This window comes from Morchella sextelata (assembly GCF_020137385.1).
Source record: "Morchella sextelata strain SCLS chromosome Unknown scls_20, whole genome shotgun sequence".
Taxonomy (NCBI): domain Eukaryota; kingdom Fungi; phylum Ascomycota; class Pezizomycetes; order Pezizales; family Morchellaceae; genus Morchella; species Morchella sextelata.
This window is the reverse complement of record NW_025408635.1, coordinates 931,990-958,461: the sequence shown is the minus strand read 5'-3', so window position 1 is coordinate 958,461 and position 26,472 is coordinate 931,990. Positions and strand designations below refer to the sequence as shown.

The window sequence follows — 26,472 nt, the reverse complement described above, 5'->3', positions numbered from 1 at the left end:
TGGTTGGTTTTGATGAGGTGATCTATGGATACCAGGCGCTCCGCTTCCCCCTCAAGTCCGCAAAGCAAATGGTGTACTTTTAATCATTGACTACTAACTAACACCCAGCATTCCCACGTATCCTAGTTGTTAAATACTAGTAGGGCAACAATTATCACAAAAAGTTACAGGAAAAAAGCAAGAAAAAAAACATAACACGGCGAGAATTAGCCCATCGGCACCATTGGTATCACTCTAATTACTCTACCTACAATCCTAGTTCCGAGCTCTACAAGAACTTCCACCTCCTAGCCACCTCAAACCCCTCCGCCAAACTGCCCACCCTCGCATCAATCGCCAACCCCTCTGCCTCAAGCCTCCTGCACTCCTTATACAGGTCCTTCAACGGCACCGTAAAGCACTCAATAAACTCATTCTCCTCCAACTGCTGCTTCGGATTCTTGTTCCTCGCATCCGCCAGGTCGATCTTGACATGCACGAAGTGGAGATTGGTGTTGCACATGCCGGGGTCGTTAAACATGAGGCAGCTGCGCTCTCCCGCGTCGCCGGCCGGCTCGACAACGCCGTGGTAGCCGGTTTCTTCGTAGAGCTCGCGGATGGCGCATTCTTCTGGGGTCTCGTTGGCGTCGATGAGGCCGGCGGGGATCTCGACGGTTACCTACGGTGGTAATGGGTTAGTAGGTTGGTGAGGGGAGGAGAGGGAAGGGAGCTCACTTTGCCAATGGGAGGTCGGTACTGCTTTTGTAGGAGGAGAGAGGGCTCGGAACCGGGCTGCTCGAGGACGGCGATGATGCCGACGCCGTCAAAATCAATACCGGGCGGGCGAGTGCAGCGCTCACTGGACTCCCAGGTGCGTTCGGTACCGTTGGGGTCTGTGTAGATTGTCCTGAAGCTGTTAGCACGGGGGAGCTGTGTGGGAGGAGAGGTGCAGGGAGAGAAACTTGACGAGTTTGACCCATTTTGCGTCTTGGGTGGAGAGTGGCTCTTGCGAAACTATTTTGCTAGCGGAGATGGACATGATGAGCTTTTGTGAGGATTGTGGTGTGTTGTTTACTGTGATATGATGATGATGATGGTGGGGGGGTGTGATAGGGATGGCGGGGTTGAGGCTCTGGTGACGTAGAGTGAGTGTTGGTGGGATGGTGGGATGGATGGGACAATTGAATCACAGGCTTGGCTGGGAAAATTAAGCTTTTAGATCTCGGGCGGGAATTAGTGGCTAGATTAGCGAGACTATTCCTGGGTCTAGCTTATGTCCATGTAGTTAGAAGTAAGCTCAAGACTTACGGGTGAGTGCGTTGATCATAGTGTGTGTGGGGCACGGGTTATGTAGATTCGATATTGCATGCACCGTATATAAGCACATCTTAAGCCTCTAAATGAACGATAATATTCCCACACTTTACTACTACACTCTCCCACTACGCCGCCGCCGGCACATACGGCCTCACATACCTCTCTACCCACCTCTCCGGGATCTCGCGCGCATCCTCCAACCCGTTATTAATCCTCTTTATATACTCCTCCTTCACCACTCCCTCCTCCACAATTGGGTCAATATACACCACGCACGGCAGCACCCTGCCATCATCCAGCATCTGCACGTCGCGCACCACACGCTCGTATATATATGGCGCACCCTCGTAGCGGTCCAGCAGCGCCATGTCTGCGTCGGTGATGCTGTAGACGATTCCGTAGCACTCGTCCGGGGCCGAGGGCCGGATGTTGGCGTAGCCTCGCGAGTAGATGAACCAGCGGTGGGAGGGGAGGAGGCCGGTCCCGATGAGGGTGCTCTGCGGGCAGCGTTGTGTCATTTGGGCGAGCCAGAGGTTGGAGCCGTAGGCGAAGTAGTGGGTTCGGGGGGGAGAGGACATTTTGGCAACTGTTAGTGGTATATCTGTATGTAGGGGCTGTAGGGGGGTGGCAACGGTATTTATAAGTATTTTTTTCAGGGGAGGTTGAATGTTGGCCTCAAGTGCACTGGCTTAACTACTTATGGCCCCCAAAAAGACACACGAGCGGGGTCGACATATAAATAGATTGCGTAAACCTAAGAAACCCGACAAATCACATGAAGTCTCCGAGGGTTGGTTTATGCAGACAGGTATGTACCCTCCTCTCGAATTTTTTTAAATAGTAGATACTACTCTTCTATAGAGGGAAATGGAGTTGTAGGGGTTTTGTTTTCTGCTCTTTTGCTGGTGCAGCTCTATATTGGAATATATTCTGCATGTTGGGTAGTAGATTTGCACTCGGCTCATTGTTCACCGGCCAATGGGATTACTGACTCACTTACCTACTATCTCTACTTTCCTATACACCCAAAGATACACGCCCCCGCAACCTACCATTTCCCGGGGGAAAGAACCACAGATATCCAGAAAGCCGACCGACTGACATGACTACCCCTCTTTCTTTCTTTGTTCTCCCGGTCACCAAATATCACTCGGCGCGAAATTCGGGCAGGGTCGGGCCGGAACTTTCTTTTCTGCAAATCTTTTCTTTTAGAGGGCGCTGTTTGATTGACTGGGCCTAAACCTGAAGCAAAGCAAAGGTCATGAACCTGTACTCCGCTCACAATCACACCGCTCGTTAAAGAGAGTCATAGTTAGTAGTATGTAGGCCCAGGATTGAGCCCCTTCCGTAGAGTGTGTAAGTATATTTAGCCGCCCAAGCGCCGGATAGTATTGAGATATGAAAGGTTGATAGCGCCAATCCCGCATTCAACATCCTAGGACCACAATACCATGCCAGATTGGACATTCGCCTCCACCGTGAGGCATGTGTGTGTGTAGCTACCGACTTTTACAGTCCCGAGTGCAAGTGTAGATGCCTCTTCCGGTGCTTCTCGTGCATATTAGCAGCTGCCTAGGTTGGAACCTCATAATGCGGTACTATGCACCATATATTGCCGCACCCAGGCGGAGGTAGTAGCTCTCTGCAGCCTGAAACTTATAGGAACTTATATGGTGATTGTTCATCATCAGAAGCTTATGCAAGGCTCACTAAGCTGGCGAGAAACCTCTTGCTAGGTGCCATCTGTTGCTATTTTTTCTGCTTGGTAGTTACTCCCACTTCTGGGCCAGCTATATGTTTCCTGATGGCGTAATAAGGACCCGGGGCTATCCTGGGCTGATCGTGTCATCAAGGGCCTGTGAGCCTTCCTGTCCATGGTTGGGTACTTTGAACCCATTTACTCGTTGTTTTCTGGGTTAGTCTTTCTTTTCTTTCTGTCTGTATTGAGTGGTAATTCATGGATGCCTCTGCCATCTATCATCCACCCAGCCCTGGACCTGGGTGGGAGGATTAAAGATGTTGTTGGTTGGGGTTCTGCTACCAGTGTGGGTGATGGATAGAGTGGGAGCGGGAGCCGCCGAAGGGAAACGCTAGATTGCGCTGTTGCCTGTGGTGGTGATGTATGTCCAGTTGAGGGGGAACGTTCGAGCTCGGCGTTGTATTCACCAGCTCTGTAACCAGAAATAGGGAAGAAACTCGTACTGTAGTATTGCAGTGCTACGGCATCGGCTATGCCCGGTTTCTGGCACTGTAGGTTCATTTAGTGCTGATAGTTAGTATTCTGTTAGGCCCGCGTCTCTCATCTAGCTAGCCGGTGGAGAGTGGAGGACGTTCATACATGTGGAGTAAACAAAATTCCGTTACCCGTCTCTTGACACTCCGGGCTTTTCTCCTTCGTTTATTTCTTCCCTGTGTTACCCGCCTCTCTTGATTAAGCCACACCTACTTGCTGTGTCTGGATCATTAATTAAAGATATCTGCTTACATGTAATTATGATAGGGCTGGGGTGTTATTAATAGTATCGCAAGATTTGTATGAGTACGTGTAGTTTAAAGCCTTCCTAAATCGCGCGAATAATTATATAAACAGCAGCTACAAGGCAAGATAATCCGCTGCATATACTCCGGATCCGCTACGATTGCCCCGGGCCCGGGCCTCTCAATCTGCACCACTATCGATGCATCGACCATCATCTACCATAAGCCGCGTTATCCCCAAGAACACCGCTAAGTCAGGAAAGACTCCGGCCAATTTAGGGTCTTATATATACTAGGACTCTTGTAGGACAGGTTCGCAATATACTACTATTGTTCACAGAGCATCACTCGAGACTTGGCAGTTCTGAGTGCTTGCTTAGCGAATGTGGGCCTTCAGTTGGAAGGCCTGCTATGTTAGATTTGTGTCTGTCGCGTGATTTATAGGAGTATCACTTAACCTGGGTATGATTTAAGAAGATGCGGGGTGATGGATAATGAAGCAGATATAGGAAGAAAAGCGCCATGCACTAGACGAAGGAGAAACCGCAGCCTTTTCGCTAGCAGCGGTTGCTAGAACAATCTTTACAAAAGACTATTCTGGCTGAAGATGGCTAGAGACAAGAGACTCAACAGATACACTTAATCCAGGGAGGAGCGAGAATTCTCATCCAATTGCAATAAGCCAAGTGATAATATAATTACTTGTGCATCATAGCCAGTCACTCGGTGCACATCAACCGTAGTTTTGAGTGTTTCCTGATATCTGATGATTGCAAATAACATTTACGAAAGATATATATAGACAGGCCGAAGAAAATGGACATAGATCGACAAAGCTGAAGGGCTCGGCGAGCAGTGTTCGCGGGTTAGGGTTTTATCTGCAAGATGATAAGAACGCAACGAAGTTCTCGACCTCTTTTTCTCTCTGGTTACATTTGCACGTTATTTACGTTTCTTTGTCCTAGATGATCCCTTATTTTGTTCCCAGAAGCTCCAAATTCGATGTAAACATATGATCTACAATACAACAGGTGTCCGAACCCCGCAACCAAGTTTGAAAGCCAAACGATTCCACTCTTGGGTATCAAGGATAGATATCCCTCTCATAAAAAAGTAAAAGAAAGAGAAAAACACCTTTGAGTCCTTACTCCCTCTGCACGAAAACTAGGAACCCCATAATTACCAACAACGCGGTCTTCATCCAAGGATGCTCACTGAGCATGATGGTAACGTAACCTACGAATGGGATGTACCCAACAACGCTCCCAATAACCTCCTTCTCGCGGTCAAGGTACCACTGTCCACGGGGGTACAGCTCGATATCGTCGGCATTGTTGTTGTCGCCCTTTGTGAGGAGGTTAAGGGGAGTTTTCCTACAAACGGGTGTCAGCGCCCTATTCACTTATAGCACCAGCATAAACAAAAGGAAATACTCACTCTCCCTGGTGTTTCCTGACAACCCTATGCACAATCGGGATCGCGGTGCCCACATTGTACACCACAATCTCGCCGACCTGTGTTCCACCGAACGAGGAAGGATCCTTGTATAAGTCTAAATTCCTATTCCACAGGAACAGAAGATCTCCACGCTGGAACGCAGGCTCCATGGAACCACTCAACACGACCACAATGGGGGAGGGCGAGTTTGTTGCGACCGAGAGTCCCTTCCATAGCATGAACGCCGTTGAGAGGATTAGGGCGATATTGAGGACCTGCGAGAGGATCTGGCGCGGGTTGAGGCGCTTGAGTTCAGATAGGCCGAGGAGGTCGAGCAAAGACATTTTGTTGTGGTATTTTTGTCGGGTCGTTGTTGGGGTTGGAGGAGCTTTTGGCGCGGTTGCGGGAGCTGTCCGGAGGTGTGTTTGTAGAGGTGGTGGAGATGTTGAAAGGTGTCGGGATTGGAAGAAAGCTTGGCATAAGCATGCAGGTCACATTATGGCGCCGGTTACGGTCACACGCCAAGGTGAGCCTCAACGATAGTGAGATAAGTAACTGACTTCACTCGTCCTAAACACAGCTTGATCGACATCTCCATCTGAAGCCTTTGAAATCCCACTATCCTGGCAAGGAAACACCCATCGTCACTATGGCTCTCCCCGTCATGGAGCCCTTTACATTCGCGAGCTCCCGCTCCCTCAAGATGGAGGTGAGCGTTAGGATGTAAATTACCTCTCCCCCCACCCCTCAGCTTACCGTAGAGCTAAACATTAGCTATAGCGACTCGCTCGAAGGAACCCGCACCCCACTACCGTACACAACCCTGCTGGCCGATCCGAGTCTAAAGCATGTAGGCTCAAACGCTAGGTACACATACCACCTCGCCGCGCATTCCTACAGTCGCTAACTTACCGCGAGACAGCAACTCCTCCGACCTCTACCTCACTGTGCAGTTGTTTGCAGACAGTAAACCTTTAACAGTACCCGTGCAGACGTCTTATAAAGCTTTTAGATCAAATCGAACGTTGGTTACTCACCCAATTATTATTGTGGGGGCCTGAACTAACAAGAGGGCGCTGTGTAGATGGATGGAGTGGCTCACGGTGCCGGTAAGGTACTGCAACTTACCGTTATCCTCACAACTTGCGATCACGGTATGGGACCTTGCTGGTCCCGGAAAGGCGGTGCCATTTGGGGGAACAACTGTGAGCATGTTTGAGAAAGACAAGTGGGTGGTGACCTTATCCTCGCCCTAGTACTAGTATTAGCTTACGCTTACACTTTCCAGTAATCTCAAGAAAGGCCGCCAGAAGTGCAAGCTCTGGCCTGGTGTTGAAGCTGACGGTTTAAGCGACTCAACCACCCCATCAACCGTTTCATCGAACAGCGAAACGGACCGTCTTGAGAAACTCCTTAAGAAGCATGAGCTGGGGGAGATCCCCCGGCTTGACTGGCTGGATAATCTTGCGTTCCGGCAGATCGAGCGTATCAATAAGCAGGCGTCTTCAGAGCGGAAGAATGATCATTACCTGTTTATTGAGTTTCCGCGATTTGATTTCCCGGTCGTGTATAACGACTATGACTACAAGACCGAAGCTGTAATTGAGGGAGATGTAACTGGTAATAGTATTTCTCCGACAGCTTCCTCTGCTCCAACAGCACCAAACCGAAATACCCCCGTTCCTGGTGTTGAGGGCCCTGCGAAGAAAACTCTTGGATTCACGATGAGGGTTTATGACCCTGAGATGAATCGTGATAATCCAGCTGAAAGCAAACATCGCCGACTTGTTCGTTCACACCGCAATGGCCCATTAGATCGTGATTTGAAACCGAACGCCAAGATAAGAGACGAACTAAACGAGATCCTCAACTACTCCCCAACACAAGACTTAACCAGCGAGGAGAAAGATCTGCTATGGAAATTCAGGTACTCACTAGCAAGGGATAAGAGAGGCCTCACGAAATTTCTTAAGAGTGTGTCTTGGAACGACGCGGCAGAGAGTAAGCAAGCAGTGCAACTACTACCAAAATGGACAGAAATCGACGTCGATGATGCCCTTGAGCTATTGGGTCCAGGATTCGACAATATGGCAGTTAGAGCTTACGCTGTCGACCGACTTCGCAAAGCAGACGATGAGGAATTGCAGTTATATCTTCTTCAGCTCGTTCAGGCGCTCAAGTTTGAACGTATTAAGCCATCGACAACTACTGATGCATCTCGCGATAGTTCACTGGCGAACTTTTTAATTTCCAGGGCATGCATGAATATCACACTGGGGAACTTCTTCTATTGGTACTTAATGGTCGAAACGGAGGATACGAACCAAGAATATAAGCGGTTATTTAGTAAGGTGGCTTGGGAGTTTCAGGTTGCATTGGGCAAGATGGAAGATGGTGATAAGAGAAGGGCGGTCATCAAGCGACAGGCAGACTTTGTATTTATGATCGGGGAGATCTCTAAAGAGATTCAAGGGCTACGGGAGAGTAGGCCGAAGAAAATCGAGAGGCTAAGGCAAGTCCTAGCAGATCCGAAGAATGAGTTGGTTAGTTTTGAGGCGGTCCCATTACCGTTGGACCCTGGGGTTAATGTAGTTGGGTGCTTCCCTGGTTTGTTTCTCCCTCATTATGATGATGTCACGATACTGACGAATAGTTTCAAGAGGCTTCAAATGTTTTCAAATCGTCCCTCTTCCCTCTTCTCATTCACCTTAAAACAGATACTGGAGCACGGTATCCAATCATCTTTAAAACCGGCGATGATCTCCGTCAAGATCAACTCGTAATACAGATTATAACATTAATGGACAAGCTCCTACGCAAGGAGAACCTTGACCTTAAGCTTACGCCATACCACATTCTTGCTACGTCGGCATATACTGGTGTCGTACAGTTTATCGACTCTCATTCGCTCGAAAGCATCGAGGAGGGTAAACACGCCCCCGCCGCTGGAGTCCTTCCATACCTCCGGAACAACTATCCAGACGAGACTACAGATACTGGAGTGAAAGCAGAGGTTATGGACACATACGTCAAATCCTGCGCCGGCTACTGCGTAATAACCTACCTCCTCGGTGTTGGTGACCGACATCTCGACAACCTCTTACTCACACCCGATGGCCACTTTTTCCACGTGGACTTTGGCTTCATACTTGGCCGAGACCCTAAGCCATTCGCGCCAGCAATGAAACTGTGCAAGGAGATGGTCGATGGCATGGGAGGGGCGAACTCAGTAAACTACGCAAACTTCAAGAGTTACTGCTACACCGCATACACAACTCTGCGCAAGTCCGCAAACCTAATTTTGAACTTATTCGCGCTCATGGTAGACGCCAACATCCCAGACATCAGGCTGGAGCCCGATAAGGCCGTGCTAAAGGTGAAAGAGAGGTTCAATCTCGAGATGAGCGAGGAGGAGGCGGTCAAGTTCTTCCGAAATCTAATCGAAGAGAGCGTCACTAGTGTATTCCCAGTGTTGATGGATCGGATGCATGGTTTTGCGCAGAGATGGAGGAAATAGGGTTATGGAGAAGCAAGTGGAGTATTCGAAAGTCTTGTTGTACCACTGTTTGGAATATTTATTATGACCTGGTCTTTTTTCTGGTAGGCTCTGGTAGAGTAGAATTATACATATATTTGGAATGAAGGCGTTTTGAACTGTAATTTAAGTGTGTGGGATGACTTTCTGTGTGAGAGACTATGAGTGGAGATGATTCATAGAGTTCTTTCCCGGACAGATTGTCAAATTCTACCTACAAGTATATTACGTGTACATCCAGATATATAACTTGGGCTTAACCAAAGGGGTAAATTAGTGGATCTTTCAGCTGATCCCCCTGCGAAATGAAAAAGGCCCGGAGTTCCGTGAGTACGGCGGTATCGCTTGTCTCAGCGAGCGAAATTCGCTAGCCAAGCACTACCTGGAAAGATATCGGGAAATGGAGTCAGGAAACTATCCGTCGGGCTCCGTATGCCCGCTGTTGGGTTCGCAGATCGCCCTATGCATGTGCGGAATAGAGTTTGCCAGACATATACGGGATGTTTGCCGTTGCATATCTCCTTAGCCCTGTAGTAACTTAGGGGTTGATAGAGCCTTCTGCATCACTCATGGACTATCACTCGATCGGCAAGCTTCCCGGCTCCAACATTTAGGGATCGAGCACATTGATAATCGACGCAGAATTATTCCTCTAGTTCTTCATTATTGACCTATATATGCGATCCATTCAAAAAACATAACCAAACCCCAAGATTAGAAGAAAAGATGTAGAAACCCATGTGTACATATTACGGAATCATTCTAGTTAGTATCAACCTCCTCTTCGTCACCATTCGCGCCTCCCTTCCCATCGCCCCAATACACACCCTCCTTTAGAAACCAGGAACAAGCGAATGCAAATGCAAAGGTCGACCCAAGGCACACAAAAACTGTCTGCGGGAAGGTTGCGACCGTGTATGCATACACCAGATTAAAGACCGTTGGGGCTACAACTCTCGCTAGTGAATGAAGTAGGGCCGTCGCCCCTAACAGTTGGCCAGTCTTCTCATCAGGGACATGCTTAGTGAGTGATGACTGGAGGGTGGGGGAGCCGATTCCGCCCAAAGCAGTGCAAACACCTGCTGCGGTAAAGGCATTTGATGTGGCCGCGACAGCGTAGAATAGATAGCCTGCTGCCTCAATGATGATGCTAAAACGGATAAGGAGAATATCGAGTTTATCGGCACCCTTTTGGTGGTGGGAGGGATGATGGTTGCGACGGACGTAATGAACTACTACGGGGAGGATCACGAATAGCATAGTTACACGGGCTACGTTGACGATTGATAGGTATATTGACGACTAATAAAAAGGCTTGATCAATATCTGCGTGGATAGCTTCTTGAACCGGGGGGGCCATACCTCATAGTTTCCCCATCCAAATTTCAGCTCTGCAAACAAGATGATGACGGTCATACCACCAATACCGACGCCAAAAAGAATTGTGTCTGTGGCAGCAAGTAGCATGAGGTTGAGCCTGAGTCGGGGACTGGAGCCGGGACCGGTAGGGAAGAGGACTGAAAGAGGCCTAACTAAGTTGACGGGGTTCATGGTGTGTACCCATGATTTCAGTGTACCACCATATATCTGGATTTCTTGTGCATGCTTTTCTTGGGCGATCTTCTTACGGCGATCTGACAACGACTCCGGGAGGATGCAGAATAGATAGAGAATGAAAAATACGTGAGCCCCCTGATCCCGTCAGCCAGAGTAAACGTCAAGTACGCAAACAAAGAGGGCCAAACCAAGGCGAAGTAGAAGATGGAAAGAACGTTTCCAGTAGCCTCGATCAGCCACCCTCCCATTGCTGGCCCGACTGCGATACCCAAAAAAAGACAGCCCTGAAAATAGCCGAATGCCATAGCACGTTTTGCGGGAGACGTGCAATCAGCTCCATACGAGTATGAAAGCGCCATACCCAACAAGAAGCTCCCACAGATGCCATCGACCGCTGAGCCAAGGAGAAGGATATTGACACTGAAAGTTTCTGGAAATTTTGCGGCGAGAATGGTCGTAATTTCGCTGGCCAGCAGCCCAAAAGACGAACATGCCATGAAGGCCCGACGTCCATAGCGATCTGATAACGATCCAATGCGTGGTGATGTAAACGCACCTATGATGATAAGCATCTGTATTGCAGATCTAGGGAAGCCACAAACCTATTATTCCGCCAATAAGACCCATGTAAAGTGTAAATTTCGATACGAGAGCTGCCACCTGCGATATCGCGCAACGTTAGGCATTTTACTTTCAACACAGCCAAATACTGCAGTTACCTCCGGATTTCGACATTGCTCATTTGGGGCGCCGATGAGAATAGGCATAACCGGTGTCATGCCCCCAGGCAGATATTGTTTCTCTGCGAAAAATTCCCTGCATATAAGAGCCAGGATGATGTTCAACCGTGGTACAGCGACACTTCATGCAGTCAGTACAGAGCTCGGCTCTGTCGAAATTGATGTCATCATACCCTCCAAAAGCTATCGTGAACAAACAGAACGGCGGCAACAACCAGAAAATCTGAAAGCGTAGCCGTCAATTTTCTGCACTCAAGACCGCACAGAGTGGGTACATGTATCTTACCGATGGCTTTCGGTGCCATGGCAGACCCGCAAAATCGTCAATATCTGCTCCTCCGTCTCTTTCACCAGCTCCTAATAGTGGCGAGTTCTCGTCTCCAGAGATCGAGTTGGCCTTCGATGATAGTACCGATTTGCCTCCATCACCATCAACACCTGCGCTCCCATGCTGATGTGCTTGGATTTCTGACTCTTGTGCAATTAAGGGGTCACGTTCCATGTTGACGGACTATAGATAATATTGTTGAACGCAATGTACGTTTGTGCTTGGGCTGCACGCGATGGCTCGACTGGTGAAGCCAATCTTTGAACCGACAAAGATGAAGTTGTTTGAGACGAAGATAATATGTGATAATTATAAATGGGGTTAAGGAGATATATCTGGGGAAAGCTTCGCCAATGATCGAGCCCGGATATATCTGTACCGGGCCCCGGGCTTGCTTACTGATGCACAATGAAATCTAGCGCAGTGTAGGTTACCAGGGATCTGGCGTTCACATCCAAACACGCTAACTTTCTGCGGGGATGGAGATAAGTGAAGCTGATAAGGATTATGTACCTAGGTTCCCAACGACAGGCCCCTCGCAGGGGATCTTCATCTATTTATTCTCTCCTCCTGTTTCCTCACTCAGTCAACATGGGGCTTGTCCTCTTGCTTGACGGCGATGATGATGATGCCAACTCATGAGAAAAGAGTTGGGACAGGAATCGGCCGAGAAGAACAAATTTGGTACAGCTATTTATGACGGCATGTATGTACAACCCCAGCGAATAAGGCACCACATACATACGTGTGTGGCATCCCTATTCATAATCATCTTATCTATGGTTCAAGTTCCCATTTGCTGGCGATTCCAAGGTCAAACATCAATTTGTTTTTTGAACTGCTTACAAACACGGAGTAGAAGCTAATGGTGGTTACTAGTGTTTGGAACCCCAAATAGGCTTCTTCAAAAAACTTTGGTACGTAGCTACACGATGTAACTCTACTTGAGACATTAAGGATATCGATAACTCTAAAATTACAGTATCTGCAGAATTATCGTTTCTGCGCCTCGGAGGAACTTTATCCCTCCGCGCTACCCGGTAAATCTTGATAGGACCACGTCTATCAAGGTTCAAAAATTCCGGTAACTTTTTTGTCGTTTAGTCTATCAAAGACTTGAGTTAAACTTCAGTCTCAAGATTATATGTTAATGAAGCTTCTACGAGGAACATCTAGATCATCTTATGCCAGCCAGGATCGAGTTCTAAGGCGAAACCTTTAATATTGTTATGAAACTCTTGGCATATATTATCATATACCGGGTATCTAAAACCCTGTTTTGCCGTAATAATCTGTCAGGTAAGTCTGTACCAAGTGTTCTATAAACATACACGTATCTACGTGTACCTCATGCTGAGTACTAAAAGTGTTGTAAAAAAGTGTAGTAAAGGCTCGGGGTGTAATAAGAAAACCATTTGAGTGAGTAGATCCCAGGGGTAAAACACGTACTCTAAATCTCACTAGGTTTAGTAAGTCAGCTTCTCCTGTGCTGTACGATTACTAAGGGATAGTGTCAGGTCAGCAAAGCACCCGTCCCTTAATCTTTGACAGCCAGCAGATTGTCAACGACCAGAATCTAGCATCTAGTCTTTGAAGAGCCAACCTTGACCCATCAAGTCCGATGTTTTAGCACTATAGCCTGCCCCACTGACAGTATTATACTGTTGGGCACAGTATGAAAATAAAACGGCAGCTTGCATTGGTTAGCATGGGATTGACGTTTTATAGGACAGAGAGTAGTCTCGTGCCCAGCCTGTGTTGAAGATTTGTGTCAGTACGAAGTGCGACAACAAAACAGTCTAGGGACGATTGGTTGATTGATTGATAATTCATTAATTCAGTCTGGGGACGAGATTAGATAGATGGGACTAACGCCTTGTTAGGAAATATGGAATGAACATTCTGGAAGGTAAGGAATCGAATGAAGTTTTAGGAGATCGGTATTGAACTAGTATTGGAGAGGACACCGAGTAAACCCGTAAGGCACATGGAATAAAGGGTGCTGTAAAGGAAGGACATAGGATCGAGGGTTTCTTAGGAGGATCGAATTACCACCGGTGGTCTTTCGTTTCGCTCGCTGCTGAGAGTCACAGTACGTTATAATTACATTGTTATCATGCAAAAATGCATGCACCTAGCAGCAAGGACTTGCTCCTAGACAGTTGTGGGATACTCACTGGTGTGCGAGGGCATTCTATTAGATTGGCTAGTAGCTCGAAGAATCGTTGGGATAGGTTCGGAAAAGCTTACCTGTAATCGTGATGACCGAACGTAAGCTAGGATTCAGCCGTAGATGAAACTGCCAATGGGATTGCGAACCCGCATGAACTAGGCTAGAAATCATGTTCACAAGTTATCACTCGCCGGCCCAATGGGGGAGTTGTTGGGGTGTTTTGTTTTTGTTTCATCCATTTATGTTTGCATCATTGAAAAATTACAGTGGTGCAGATACTAATTTCTTGGATGTGAACTTTCTAATTGTGTTGGGGAAAGTCTGCTCTCTGAAGATTGCATCCTCTGTCCTATGATTATCAAGGAGGCCCTAAATCCATCACATCTTTTGATAGGTAGGTACTCCCTGTCCACCAGCACCGGACATATTCAATAGCAACTACATAACCGCCAAGGAAATAAAAATCGTAGCAAAAGTCTAAATACGGTGGTCAAAACAAACCCCATGATAGTCACAGATGGATGGTTCCTTAATTCACTATTTCTAGCGATGTAAGATAAGAAGGGCGAAGATTGTGCGATGGACTAACTATTCTGACTACCCATTAGGTGAGGAACAAGTAATCTACAAAAAGGATAGGGTATTAGGAAAATCCATATGACCGTATGGAAAGAATTCTAAGACAATTAACCGAGTGATGGACCGTGAACAAACAAAGTTGCATCATCAACATAGGGTTGTTAAAGTGTATCAATGAAGTTTACGAGCGGATATAACCAACGCTAAAGCTTACTTACTTAAATACAGGACATGGGATATTTACATCAGTCTAGAAAAAGATACTACGCGCCTAAAATTTATGAACGAAGACTGTCATTCAACCTGGATCTAATCGATGGCAATCTTATTTGGGCTAGAAAATTGAGCTAATTGCAGGTTCACAAAGTAACGTTCTTCGAAAACTGGGTGCCATGTATTCCAAGAAACCAGTCATGATAGGTGAAATCACACAAATGAATTAGAGTTAAAGAGGCTATAATAATAGACCTAAGAATAAGCAGAATCGTAAAGCATATCTAACGTTCTCGCCCCCTAAATGTCTTTGCTATCACTCAAGAATCGAAATGCAACAACCACAATCATATTATAAATACCGATAAAAAAAAACCCCATGGGAAAGTGAGAGAAGACCCGAATTTCATGTTACCCCTAATGATAATAGAAAGAAAGAAATAAGGAAACAATAGATGACCATTCCCAACTATGCCCCCCTTATGTGTCTCCCCAACGGCCAATTCCCCACCCCCAATTGCTCCGGTAGTTGTAAAAAAAAAAGATAAATAAAAGTGAATACACCCTTCCCTTGTTCGCCATGATAAAAACATAAATAAACTAAAAACATAGAAGAAAAAAGGCAGTAGAGTGCAGTAAGTATGAATCGGGTATAGGTAAAAATGGTGTTTTGCTGTACGGCAATGCAATAAGTAACCAGAAGGCAAGAGCGCAAAGCAAGATATAACAAAGCAATCAACACAACTGTCCTATCCAAACTGAAAACAACCCCAGAAACTTTATATAAAGAACAAAAGAAACAATAAAGAGGGTACCAAATAACACGGAAAAAACCAAACCGCAATTTCTTTTTTTCGAGTAAAGAGGAAAGAATAAAAACTATTGCAAACATTTAAAAAGAAAATTTGGGGGGGGGGGGGGGGGGGGGAGGGACTCCAAGATAAGGAATTTGTAAAATACACAAAAGAAAGTTAAATAATGAATGCAGCGGTTTCCCGCAAGAAAGAAAAGATATGCTCAGCAATAAAAAAAAAATAGTAGCTTAAACATGTGAATGGGCGCGTTCGGAAGCAGCGTCTGCGTGGTGGTGATGATGATGGGAATCTGTGCTTCTACCACCACGTACGCTTTGTGCCTTCCGGCCTCCACGCCTTGGAAGTGTGCCGACATCATGTTTACCTATAACAATGTTAGTGAGGGCCCAACCCATTATAAGAGATAAACCATACCATCACAACAAGCTCTGACATTCTCCAACTTTTCCGAATCCTCGTTCTCAATTTGTTCTCTCAGATCCTCCGCCGAATCATTCAAATCACTCTGGTCATATATACTGGGGTTGTGTCTGCTGCTCTTGGTACTGAAAGTACCGAAACCAGAGGAAGGCCTGAATAGGTTACTGAGTCTGGATCTGCTACCCTGACGCGCAACCTTATCTGAAGGGCGGCTATTTGAAAGCGACGAGTTGTTTCTAGCGGGTGATGACGCTCGTGTTGTTCGTGTATGGTAAGACGAAAGGCTCTCAGCAGCACCGCCGCGGACCGAGCCGGGTGCACCGTTTCCGTTTCCATTGCCGAGGGTTGTGTGAAATTCCTCGGGATGATTAACAGGCTCGCCCGCGCCCTCTTCCCCAAGTTCTCCTCCGGTCCTCAAAAGCAGGTACGATAAAGCCTAGAAGCAATTAGAATCAATCGCCACATCACAATGCATAACAGAGATCTACTTACATTGAACCAAGTTTCATGGCGTTGCCCTGTTGGTGCCGTGAATTTCAACGATCTTCCAGGTGTAATGACAACCAAACTCTTCCTGTGCAATCCGGGAGGCATTGGGTTGTCATCTGTCACAACCCTAACCGCCTCAATGGCAACACTCTTAGCCCTCAGCTCAGCTCTGCCAGCCGTGGTAGGATCCCGTTCACTCCAGTAAAGAGTCCTTGTGTATGGGTGGACCCAGAAGAAACGCTTGTGTCGGCTGTGCGATAATGATCCGCGCCCAGCGTTCCTTGTGTACTTCCAAAGGTATTCACCGATCATGGTTTGAGTGATGGCTTGGATCATTCTTGGATCTGTCTGAGCTTCTCCTGCAACAGCCTCGGGCATGATGTTGAATCTTGTATCAATCTCAGAGGCGAATGAAGATATCGATGATCTACGAGATGTAGGTGAAGAAACCTCACTTCTAGTGGCGGAGAACCGGGGAGTGGCATTGGGCCTTGGTGTTGTGCCAGCCTTGGAATTTGGTGTTTCGGGAGCAATTGCCTTGATAGTGTCGGTGTTGACCGGGGTCTTAGGCCTGAAGGAAACGTTGTTCCGCGAAGATGAAGGAAGTGGTGGGGGTCCCATAGAGCCAGCAGCGCCTCTCAGACTTCCAGAGCTTCCAGGGCGCTTGATGGCACCTCTACGTGCTTCATTGGGACCAAAACTGTCGCGAGATTCGTGAGATCGAAGACTGGGCGACCTAGCACGCGACCTATCCCCTCCGAGATACATTGAATCCGGATTATTGACAGCGAACGCTGGTCGCTTGCCCTTGTCGACAGTTTTAGCAACAGCCATGTTATCAAAGAATTCATGTGTGATGTCGGTTTGTGCCTCTTGATCCACAGCCGGTGCTTTGATGATCGGGATGTCCTTCATGCCATTGCCAAAAGTACCAGCTGAGAATGTTCGTTCGCTAGCACCCTTAAGGCCTTCAGGTTCCTGTGCCGGAGTCCCAGGTCGCTTCCATCCGCCAAACATCGAGCCAAAAATTGAGCTGGCTTTCTGGGGACTAGGCGTAGTCGGGCGTTGTTGCTGTTCCTCCACGGTCTCGGAAACTTTCTTGGGGGTTTCCTCATCTGAAGATACAGATGCATCTCTTGCGGTAGAAGTAGGAATAGGAACTGGGATTGGTAAAGCTGATTTCTGGATGGGCTCGATCGGCGTTGTGTCTTGTATTGAGATCTCCGAGAATTCCAATGGCACTTCGGGCACAGGCTCAAACTCAGCAACCTTGTCGAACACAACCGAGTACTCCTCAACTTCAGGCTCAGTCTGCGTTCCCACAAAAGCTACGGGTTCAGGATCGGACTGTACTCCAGTGTCTCTCATGTCCAAGACTGGGATGGCAGATACAGTTTCTTGTAAGACATCTCGCTCCTCCCTCAGGGCTGCAACTTCTTCCTCGAGCTTGACGATAACTGGCTTGAGGGTTCCAACCTCTTTCTCGAGTTTGGCAACGAATGGCTTGAGAGTATTGACTTCGAAGAGGTTAATCTGAGCCATTTGCTGTGCGGCTGGGAGGGCAGTGTCCTGTAAGTCGTCACGTTCAGCCTTAAGAATCACAACCTCTTCCTCGAGTTTCTCAATGACTGGTTTGAGTGTTCCAACTTCTTCCTCAAGCTGGGCAATTATCGGCTTCAAGGTATCTACTTCATCACGAGCCTTCATGAAGTCGGCCTCGTTCTTCTCTGCCAACTGTTGGGCAACCGGGAGAGTCTCCTTCAAACTATCTCGCTCCTGCTGCACAGTTGCCAATTCTTCCTCCAGCTTGGCGACAATCGGCTTGAGCGTATTGACCTCTTCAAGAGCCATGACGAAGTTATCTTGGTTCTTTTGTGCCATCTCCTTGACTACTGGAACAGTCTCCTTTAGGTCATCTCGCTCCACAGTAAGAGTCTTGACCTCCTGCTCAAGCTTGAAGATAATCGGCTTGAGGGAGTTGACTTCAGCCTCATTCTTTTGCGCCATCTCCTTCGCCACTGGAAGAGCTTCCTGTAGACCGTCTCGCTCTTGTTTAACATTTACGAGCTCTTCTTCAAGTTTGGTGATGATAGGCTTAAGAGCGTTTACTTCCTCGAGAGTCTTGACAAAATCGGCCTCGCTCTTTTCTGCAATCTGCTTCATCGCCGGCAAGGCATTCTCCTGGAGATCGTCACGCTCTTCGGTCAGGGACTTGACCTCTTCTTCGAGATTGACGATGACGGGCTTGAGGGTCACGATCTCCTGCTCAAGCTGGGCGATAATTGGCTTGAGGGAGTTGACCTCGGCCTCCTTCTGTTGGGCCTTTTCTTTCGCCGCTGGGAGGGCAGATGCAATTTCCTGAAGGCCATCACGTTCAACTTTAAGAGCACCGACTTCCTCCTCGAGTCTAGCGACGATGGGCTTGAGTGTGTTGACCTCCTCGAGATTCTTTTGTGCCATCTGTTGCGCCGCCGGGAGGGCAGTTCCTTTCAGCTCGTCTCGCTCCACAGTCAAGATCTTAACTTCCTCTTCAAGCTTGACGATGATGGGCTTGAGCGTGTTAACCTCCCCAAGAGTCTTGACAAAATTGGCCTCGTTCTTCTGAGCCAATTCATTAGCAGCAGGGAGGGCGTTCTCCTTCAAGTCGTCTCGTTCCACCTTGACAGTTGACAGCTCTTCTTCAAGGTTAACAATGATGGGCTTGAGGGTCTCAACCTCTTTCTCGAGCTGAGCGATAATCGGTTTGAGGTTATTGATTTCTACCTCCTTCTTCTCTGCCAACTCCTTCGCTGCCGGTAGGGCAGACGCAGTCACCTGGAAACAGTCCCTCTCCACCTTCAGGGTCTCTACATCCTCCTCAAGGTTTGAAATGATGGGCTTAAGAGTGTTGATCTCGTCCTCCCTCTTCTTTGCAAGCTCTTGAGCAGCGGGGAGAGCAGATGCAGTCTCTTGGAAACCGTCACGTTCCACCTTCAAGATCTCTAGATCCTCTTTAAGCTTGGTAATGATGGGCTTAAGGGTGTTTATCTCAGCCTCCTTCGTTTGTGCAAGCTCTTGAGCAGCGGGGAGGGCAGATGCAGTTTCTTGGAAACCGTCACGTTCCACCTTCAAGTTATCGATATCCTTCTCGAGCTGGGCGATGATGGGCTTGAGAGTGTTAATTTCAGCTTCCCTCTTTTGTGCCAATTCTTGGGCAGCCGGGAGGGCATTTTCCTGTAGGTCATCACGCTCCACCTCCAGAGCCACAATATCCTCTTTAAGCTTAACAATGATGGGCTTGAGTGTATTGACCTCCTCGAGGTTCTTCTGGGCCATCTCCTTCGCAGCGGGGAGAGCATTTTCCTGTAGGTCATCACGTTCCTCCTTCAAGGTCTTAACCTCCTCCTCGAGCTGGGCAATGATTGGTTTGAGTGTGTTAACTTCCCGAAGAGCCTTGGCGAAATTCTCCTCATTCTTCCTAGCCATCTCCTTTGCAGCCGGGATGGTAGATGCGGTTTCCTGCAGACTTTGACGCTCCACCTTGAGAACCACGATCTCCTCCTCGAGCTTGACGATGGTGGGTTTGAGAGTATTGATTTCTTCCCGGGCTCTGGCAAAGTTGGCTTCGTTCTTTTGTGCCATGGCCTTTGCTGCTGGGAGTTCGGTTTCCTGCAAGTTGTCGCGCTCGATCTTGAGATTCTTGAGCTTCTCCTCGAGAGAGGTGATGATCGGTTTGAGTGTGTTGATTTCTTCTTGTGCCTTGACAAAGCTAGCCTCGTTCCTCTGTGCGAGCTCCTGGGCAGCTGGAAGGGCAGATGCTGTCTCCTTGAAGCCATCACGCTCCGCCTTCAGATATGCGATTTCCCCTTCAAGCTTGACAATTATGGGCTTGAGAGTGTTGACTTCTCCCATAGCCTTGGTGAAATCCTGCTCATTCTTCTGCGCTAGCTCCTTGGCTTTCCTTGCATCCTCCTCAGCCGCTCTGAGCTTTCTCTCTGTTTCCTCGCCGCTGTTCTGTGCTGCCCGAAGCCTATCCACCGTCAACGCACCCGCTGCCGCCGCCGCAACCAATTTGGCGGCTGACATCCTGCCATCTTCCTCTGCTGCCGCTAGTTTCGCTGCTACTGCTCTTGACTCCTCTTCTGACTCTGCTAATTTTTCAGCCGTATTCCGAGCCTCCTCTTCAGATGCGGCCAACCTGGCAGCCGTGGCCTTGACCTCTTCCTCGGATGCCGCAAGCCGTTCAGCCGTGATACGGGCCTCTTCCTCAGATGCAGCCAACCGCTCGGCAGTGATCCTCGCCTCCTCTTCTGCCGCTGCCAGTCTCTCGGCGGTAGCCCTCATTTCATCTTCAGATGCGGCCAACCTCTCGGCTGTGGTTCGGACCACTTCCTCTGTTGCTGCCAACCTCTGAGTTGTAGCCCTTGACTCCTCCTCCGCCGCAGACAACCTCTCAGCGGTGGCCCTTGACTCCTCTTCCGCCGCAGCCAATCTCTCAGCGGTAGCCCTCGCCTCTTCCTGTGATGCCGCCAATCTCTCAGCCGTGGCCCGCGCCTCGTCCTGTGACGCCGCTAATCTTACTCCCGTGACCCTTGCTTCTTCCTGTGATGACGCCAATCTTTCTGCTGTAGACCTTGCCTCTTCCTGTGACGCCGCCAACCTTTCTGCGGTGGCTCTAGCTCCCTCTTCGGAATCAGCTAACCTCGCTGCGGTGGCCTTCATCTCTTCTTCCGCAAGCCTCAACTTCTCCGCAGTCGCCAGTCCAGTCTCTTCGGACTCCGCCAGTTTTGTCGCTGTCGCTCTGCCGCTCTCCTCTTCCTGGGCGAGTTTTGCTGCTGTTGACCTGACGTTTTCCTCTTCTTGAGCAAGCTTGGCCGCTGTCACCCTCATATTCTCCTCTTCCTGGGCAAGCTTCGCCGCTGTCACCCTCATGTTCTCCTCTTCCTGAGCAAGCTTGGCCGCTGTCACCCTCACATTCTCCTCCTCCTGGGCAAGCTTAGTCGATATGGCCCTCGAGCTCTCCTCCTCCTGGGCAAGCTTAGCCAATATGGCCTTGGAGTTCTCCTCTTCCTGGGCAAGCTTGGCCGATGTAGTCCTCATATTCTCCTGTTCTTGGGCCAACTTCGCTGCTGTAGCCCTGACGTTCTCCTCCTCTTGTGCAAGCCTCTCCGCAATACTCCTACTGTTCTCCTCTTCCCTCGCAAGCCTCTCCGCGGCCAACCTCGCCTCCTCCTCAACCTGCCTTAACTTCTCCTCTGTTGCCTTACCGCTATCCTGTGCTGCACGTAGTGCCTCCGCCGCAATCGCACCTGCCGCTGCCGCCGCAACTAGTTTCGCCGCTGACACTCTTCCATCCTCTTCTGATGCCGCCAACTTCTTTTCCGCTGCTGCCACGTCCTTCTCCGATGCTGCCAATCTCGCGGCTGTGGCATGAGACAACTCCTCAGATGCTGCTAGTCGATGGGCGGTAGCCATTGCTTCTTCTTCTGATGCGGCCAACCTGGCGGCGATATTTCGTGCCTCCTCTTCTACTGCAAGAAGCTTCGCTGCGGCGACCTTTTTGCCCTCCTCGAACTGTAGGAGCTTCTCGGCCGCTAGCTTCGCCTCTTCGTCTGCCTTGATTAGTTTCTCCGCCGCCACCTTTCCGGCCTCGTCGGACTCGAGAAGCTTTGCGGCTGCTACTTTGCTAGCCTCATCTGCTTCGAGCAATTTGGCAGCTGCAGCTGCGGCAGCGCCTTCAACCACGAGTAGCTTCGCTGAGGTTGCCTTGAGCTCCTCTTCAGTCTCATGGAGTTCCTTGCTAAGGTCGGGGTGGGTGGGGTAGGGTACGTCGGATTGTGTGCTCATCTCAATTACTGGGGTTGGGTCGAATTGAGTTCCAATGTTAGTGACCGGGGTGGCCTCGGACTGGATGCCAACCTCTGAAACTAGAGTTGCGTCAGATTGGGTTCCCATCTCTATAACCTCCGCATCTTCGGATTGGACGCCCATGTCGTTGGTCTTTTCCACCTCCTCGATTGTGTGCATTGATGAGATTGTAGAGAACGCTGTTCGGGGCCTGTCCAAATCATTGATACTCAAGAAGTTGCGAGAGCGGTCAAGCACAGGGTAGTCCAGGAGATCATCGGTCATGATACCGCAATCGACCATGGCACCCTTGGTAACGTATGGCATGCTAGTCTTGGTGGGAGTAGTCGGTGCCTCGTCCTCCTCTGCAGTATCCTCATCGTCCTCGCCATTAAACATACCATCGCCCAACTCGGCAAACAAGCTCTTGCGCTCACCGGCGCCTGAGGGTCTATGACGTACACTGCTGGGGGATCCGTTGCGGAACTGGAAGGTACCTGCGTCGCTGGAGCCCGCTGAGAACGCTCTGTCCCTGTTGCTGGAGCCGGTCGAGAATGCGCGCTCACGGTTTCGGAACATGCTGCTCTGACTAGGCATTCTGGTTCCCCTGCTCTGAGGTCTACCCATTTTGCTCCTGAGACGTTGGCCTGAACCGGGGACGGGGGTCATGAAGTCGTCGCGACGGTTGCGGCGGTCCTCGTATGCGCCATCTGAATCCTCTTCGGTAGATGCAGAGGAGGCAACGCTATCCCTGTGGCGGATTCTGTTGAGGCCGGGGCGTCTAGAACCACCAAATGAGGAGGCGCGGGAAGTCTTCTTCTTGATGACCTTTAGGTGCGGACCGGACTCGGTTTCGGTGAGTTCGTCTGCTGAGGTTGGGTGGTCGTACACAGGGCTCTCATTGCCAGTCCTATAGGCTTCTGTCTCTGTCGCAGTGCTGTCGTGCTCATTAGCGGTCTCAAAAGCATCTGTAGTCAGGCCGGCAGCCTCGTTTGCGGTCTCAAATGCGGACTCGTCTGCTTCACCGCTAATAGGTGGGCTCAGGGTGTAGTCGCTGAGGACAATTGAGTTTGATGGGAACTTGGATCTGGTGGGAGAAGTAGGCTCATCTTCGGGTGCTTCCTCCCATTCTTCGTCTACCTGAGTGTTCTTGACTACTTCATCTTTGGTGCGGCGTGCACCGCCAAGAAGGGCTGTGTTGAAGATGGGTCGTGGAGCTCCGGACTTGATGAATGAGGCCTTGCCCTTCCGTCTCTTGTCGGCACTACTTGGTGGGCCACCGATAGAATCTCTTCTCAGCCGTGAATTCTCAAGGTCGTCTCTGGCCTCCTGTAATAGGCGCTTAAGCTCAGCCTTCTCGTTCCTTTCTCGGTTCATGCCCCCCTTGAGATTGGCAATTATTTTGTGAGCATGTTGCAGACTCGATTTCAGGGTCTCGGCTTCCAAATGTGTATTTCTCGGCGTTGGCTTTGTGGGAGATGTGGGAGGGGAGTTTTCTGGTGTGGTTTGAGCGGGCTCCGTCACGAATGGATCCTCATTTTGTTCAAGGTCCTCTCTGTGCTCGAGGGAGGCCCGCAATCGGCTGCTCTGATTATGACTATCTTCTAGCTCCTGCTTCAAGTCCTCCACCTTCTTCTCTAGCGCAATGCGTTCATTTTCATTTGTAGCCAGATTCCTCCGCATAGTTGAAAACTCGACTTCATGATGCTTGTGCTCCGCTTCGAGGTCCTCAAATAGCTTCTCGTTCTGGTGTTTCCACTCATCGAGCTCCTTGATGATATCCTCTTTCTCGTGGCACAGCCGCTGGATCTCTGCGTGTAGTCGGTCTTCAATCTCCTGCTGGTCTCTGGCCTGGGCTAGTAAATCCTGGTTGAGCAATTCCAAATCCCAGTTCTCCTCCTTGTATTTCTGCTCGCTCTCGTCAAAATTTCGGACCCGGTTCTCCAAGTGCTCGGCCTGCTGCTCCAATCTCGCCTTCTCAATCTGTATAATCCGGAGAGCCTCCTCGCGGTCGGACAGCAATGCTTGGAGCCGCCTAACCTCAACGAGAAGACCCTGGCCAAGCTCAGCCGCAAACTCGAGATCGTGCTGTCGGGATGGCTGATTTCGCTGACGACGTGATGTAGGTTTTGAAGGGGAGTTTGTGCCTTGAGCCTGTAGATTTGCTGCGGTCGATGGGGTGAGCTGTAGTGAACAAAAGCTGATTAGCTTAATCTTGAAACCCCCCACAGAGATCTGCAGATCTACCCGAAGAAGGGGGAGAGGGCAGAAAATAAGATTAAACACCATACATTTCCAGCCGCGTACGGCGACGTTCCACCGCCACCGCCCATGATCTTGTTCGTCAATACCGCCCTTGCGCTCTCTCTGCCGACTTCATTGTACTCCTTCTCCAAGTCCTGCAGTTTCTTCTTCAGCTCTGGGTCCACCGTGTCGCCGGCCTCGTCCAGCTCCCTGATCCTCGCTTCATATTCTTGTTGCTGTTTCAGTAGCGCCCGTCCCAGGTTCCCGGCGGTCTCGATGCGTTTGCTGACTTCCGCTAGATGTGCCTCCAGCGTCCGTTTGATTTGTGATGGTGACGATGTGGGCAGAACGATGAGATTACTGTTACTGTCCTGGACCGATGTCCGCTGCGGAGTCGTAAACGGGTCGTCCATCTCGGCAGACAACCTCTCCAACCGTAGTTAGGGGTTCGTCGATGGGGCGGTCCAGAATTGCCCACAGTAAATCGGACCGGTGCTAGTTTAGTAAACCACAGCAGGATTGGGGGGGAGAGAGATTATTAGGTTGTTATATAATGGTTTGTGGGTGGGTTTAAGAAAACGAGCGACGAAGGTCGGACGGCCGTGGTAGAAGAGGGAGGGGGGGGGGGGGGGGGGTGAGATTAATAGCTGTGAGTAGGCTGGCCTGGACCAGGCACGGCTGTGAGGGAACAAGCGTGACTGAAAGTTTGCAGCACGTTCCGTTCCTGAACGAGGAAGCTAATCGTCAAGGGTCTGAGCTAGCGGACTTGCCGAGAGAGACGAACGACAAATTTAAACAACCGTACTAACCTAGGTACTGTAACTGGGGTGAACCTTTCTTTGCCCTTGCTTCCTTTTCTCTAAGAAGGATGAAATTATTATGAAGAGGGATACAAGAGAATGCGACCGTCAAAAAAATGGTGATACAAGTGAGAGAACGAAGTGATGATGTCAGAACTAGGATGAAGTACCGAGCACCAAATGGGACGTGTGGAGTAGGGGCCGCTTTTTGGTTCACGTTGATTGAATATCTAAGAGACACGGCCAAGTTCTCTCTTTTCAAAACTGCTGCTGACGTCGCTGCTGGCAGTATCTGCTGCGCGGAGTTGTGAAGGAAAGAGAGAAAGAGAAGAGAGAGGGTGAGAAGGAGAGGAAAGGGCTGGCTGGGGGAAAAAAAGGAACAACAAGTAGAGGTACAAATGTGATTCTATTTCCTTCCTCTAGACCGACAATGACCTGTCCACCTGAGAGAGATCCGATTGTCTGACTGACTGGCAGATTGTTCTGCTGGCCGGTGTTCGCTAGCCAGTGGTTGGACTAAGTATGTAATGTAGAGATGGGTAGCCGCCCAGGATTCAGGTTAGATTTCACCAATGCAGAACTGTCGATGAATGGATTAGATTCGAATATGTATGTATGTAGTTCGTTTCTGTGGCAAGCAAGCAGGAGCAGCAGCAGCTGCGATGGATGAACGGAATGAGCTGCTTACTCTGCCTCTGCCTGTGGGGTGTGTGGATGGAAATGGATGAAGAGGAAGAATAGAGAGGCGCTGGTTCACCCGTGGTCTCGATCAGTTGTTCGTTGACGCGCTCCAGCGAATAGCAACAGGCGGCAGTACGAGGCTAAGGCTGCCGCGGGTTCAGTTATATGTTTCGATCGTCCACAAGTCAACAGCAGCGCGAGCGCCCAGCACAGCGATGATCCACGTGTACGCAATATTACTGCACGCGTTTTTAGCTGTCGAATTGAATTGGCGGGGCTGTGGGGGATACGTGAGAAAGTGTGGAAAGGAAACTCGTAATAAGAAAAACAAAAACAAAAAAACCACGCGAAGGGCAAGTCTGTGCAAACTGGGATACTAATAATAATATGGAGAAGTGAACTTATATGTGGGTGGGATTGTTGGATGTGGAGTTTGGGTAGTACCAGCGGCCAGTTGGTGGGGAGCGGGCTGGAGAATTTGTGAAGGGGGGGGTATAAATTTGAGATGTGAGAGAGGAGGGCGGCTACAGCCAAACACTACTTGAAATTGAAATTAATAGAGAGAGTGTAATTGAAGGGAAGCCCTTCAGTTTGTTTGTTGGACGTACAAAAAGGAAACAATTAAGGAAAGTGACAAGTGAGGGACACGATATGATATGTATGATCACGAAATTGGTGATATGAGGGGGGGGGGAGGGGCTCACTGAGGCGAGGCGACCTAAAGGTAGGGAAGAAAGAAACTCATCCGGGGAGGCGAGCAAATGATCTCTGATATACCTTAGGTACATGTACTTGGGGGGTGGATACTTTCATATATTTGCTCGGGTTGTTTTGATCACTTTTACAAAACGGGATGAGTCC

General features: G+C 49.2%; 8 protein-coding genes across 8 annotated transcripts; 3 read left to right on the top strand and 5 right to left on the bottom strand.

Moving 5' to 3' along the window:
* Nucleotides 1-268: 268 nt before the first annotated feature.
* Nucleotides 269-1,018, bottom strand: H6S33_006455 (uncharacterized protein; the record flags this gene model as incomplete). The annotated part of the gene is made up of 3 exons (XM_044837807.1): nucleotides 269-658; nucleotides 715-886; nucleotides 942-1,018. The coding sequence occupies 3 exons, from the start codon at nucleotides 1,016-1,018 to the stop codon at nucleotides 269-271; spliced, it is 639 nt and encodes a 212-aa protein (XP_044689982.1).
* Nucleotides 1,019-1,421: 403 nt separating this feature from the next.
* Nucleotides 1,422-1,874, bottom strand: H6S33_006454 (uncharacterized protein; the record flags this gene model as incomplete). Its single annotated transcript, XM_044837806.1, has 1 exon — nucleotides 1,422-1,874. The coding sequence occupies one exon, from the start codon at nucleotides 1,872-1,874 to the stop codon at nucleotides 1,422-1,424; it is 453 nt and encodes a 150-aa protein (XP_044689981.1).
* A 3,044-nt stretch (nucleotides 1,875-4,918) lies between these two features.
* H6S33_006453 (uncharacterized protein) lies at nucleotides 4,919-5,555 on the bottom strand (the record flags this gene model as incomplete). Its single annotated transcript, XM_044837805.1, has 2 exons — nucleotides 4,919-5,147; nucleotides 5,212-5,555. The coding sequence occupies 2 exons, from the start codon at nucleotides 5,553-5,555 to the stop codon at nucleotides 4,919-4,921; spliced, it is 573 nt and encodes a 190-aa protein (XP_044689980.1).
* A 305-nt stretch (nucleotides 5,556-5,860) lies between these two features.
* On the top strand, nucleotides 5,861-8,728 carry H6S33_006452 (uncharacterized protein; the record flags this gene model as incomplete). Its single annotated transcript, XM_044837804.1, has 6 exons — nucleotides 5,861-5,934; nucleotides 5,992-6,078; nucleotides 6,134-6,235; nucleotides 6,296-6,439; nucleotides 6,500-7,818; nucleotides 7,872-8,728. 6 exons carry the CDS (start codon nucleotides 5,861-5,863, stop codon nucleotides 8,726-8,728), a joined length of 2,583 nt encoding a protein of 860 aa, XP_044689979.1.
* Nucleotides 8,729-9,508: 780 nt separating this feature from the next.
* H6S33_006451 (uncharacterized protein) lies at nucleotides 9,509-11,545 on the bottom strand (the record flags this gene model as incomplete). Its single annotated transcript, XM_044837803.1, has 7 exons — nucleotides 9,509-10,048; nucleotides 10,109-10,438; nucleotides 10,492-10,859; nucleotides 10,906-10,963; nucleotides 11,023-11,164; nucleotides 11,217-11,266; nucleotides 11,330-11,545. The coding sequence occupies 7 exons, from the start codon at nucleotides 11,543-11,545 to the stop codon at nucleotides 9,509-9,511; spliced, it is 1,704 nt and encodes a 567-aa protein (XP_044689978.1).
* A 522-nt stretch (nucleotides 11,546-12,067) lies between these two features.
* Nucleotides 12,068-13,345, top strand: H6S33_006450 (uncharacterized protein; the record flags this gene model as incomplete). The annotated part of the gene is made up of 8 exons (XM_044837802.1): nucleotides 12,068-12,077; nucleotides 12,251-12,288; nucleotides 12,354-12,411; nucleotides 12,581-12,670; nucleotides 12,757-12,790; nucleotides 12,889-12,903; nucleotides 13,255-13,280; nucleotides 13,332-13,345. 8 exons carry the CDS (start codon nucleotides 12,068-12,070, stop codon nucleotides 13,343-13,345), a joined length of 285 nt encoding a protein of 94 aa, XP_044689977.1.
* A 2,033-nt stretch (nucleotides 13,346-15,378) lies between these two features.
* H6S33_006449 (uncharacterized protein) lies at nucleotides 15,379-24,543 on the bottom strand (the record flags this gene model as incomplete). The annotated part of the gene is made up of 4 exons (XM_044837799.1): nucleotides 15,379-15,515; nucleotides 15,566-16,007; nucleotides 16,064-24,070; nucleotides 24,178-24,543. 4 exons carry the CDS (start codon nucleotides 24,541-24,543, stop codon nucleotides 15,379-15,381), a joined length of 8,952 nt encoding a protein of 2,983 aa, XP_044689976.1.
* Nucleotides 24,544-25,046: 503 nt separating this feature from the next.
* Nucleotides 25,047-25,463, top strand: H6S33_006448 (uncharacterized protein; the record flags this gene model as incomplete). The annotated part of the gene is made up of 3 exons (XM_044837798.1): nucleotides 25,047-25,124; nucleotides 25,220-25,322; nucleotides 25,408-25,463. 3 exons carry the CDS (start codon nucleotides 25,047-25,049, stop codon nucleotides 25,461-25,463), a joined length of 237 nt encoding a protein of 78 aa, XP_044689975.1.
* Between the last annotated feature and the right edge of the window lie 1,009 nt (nucleotides 25,464-26,472).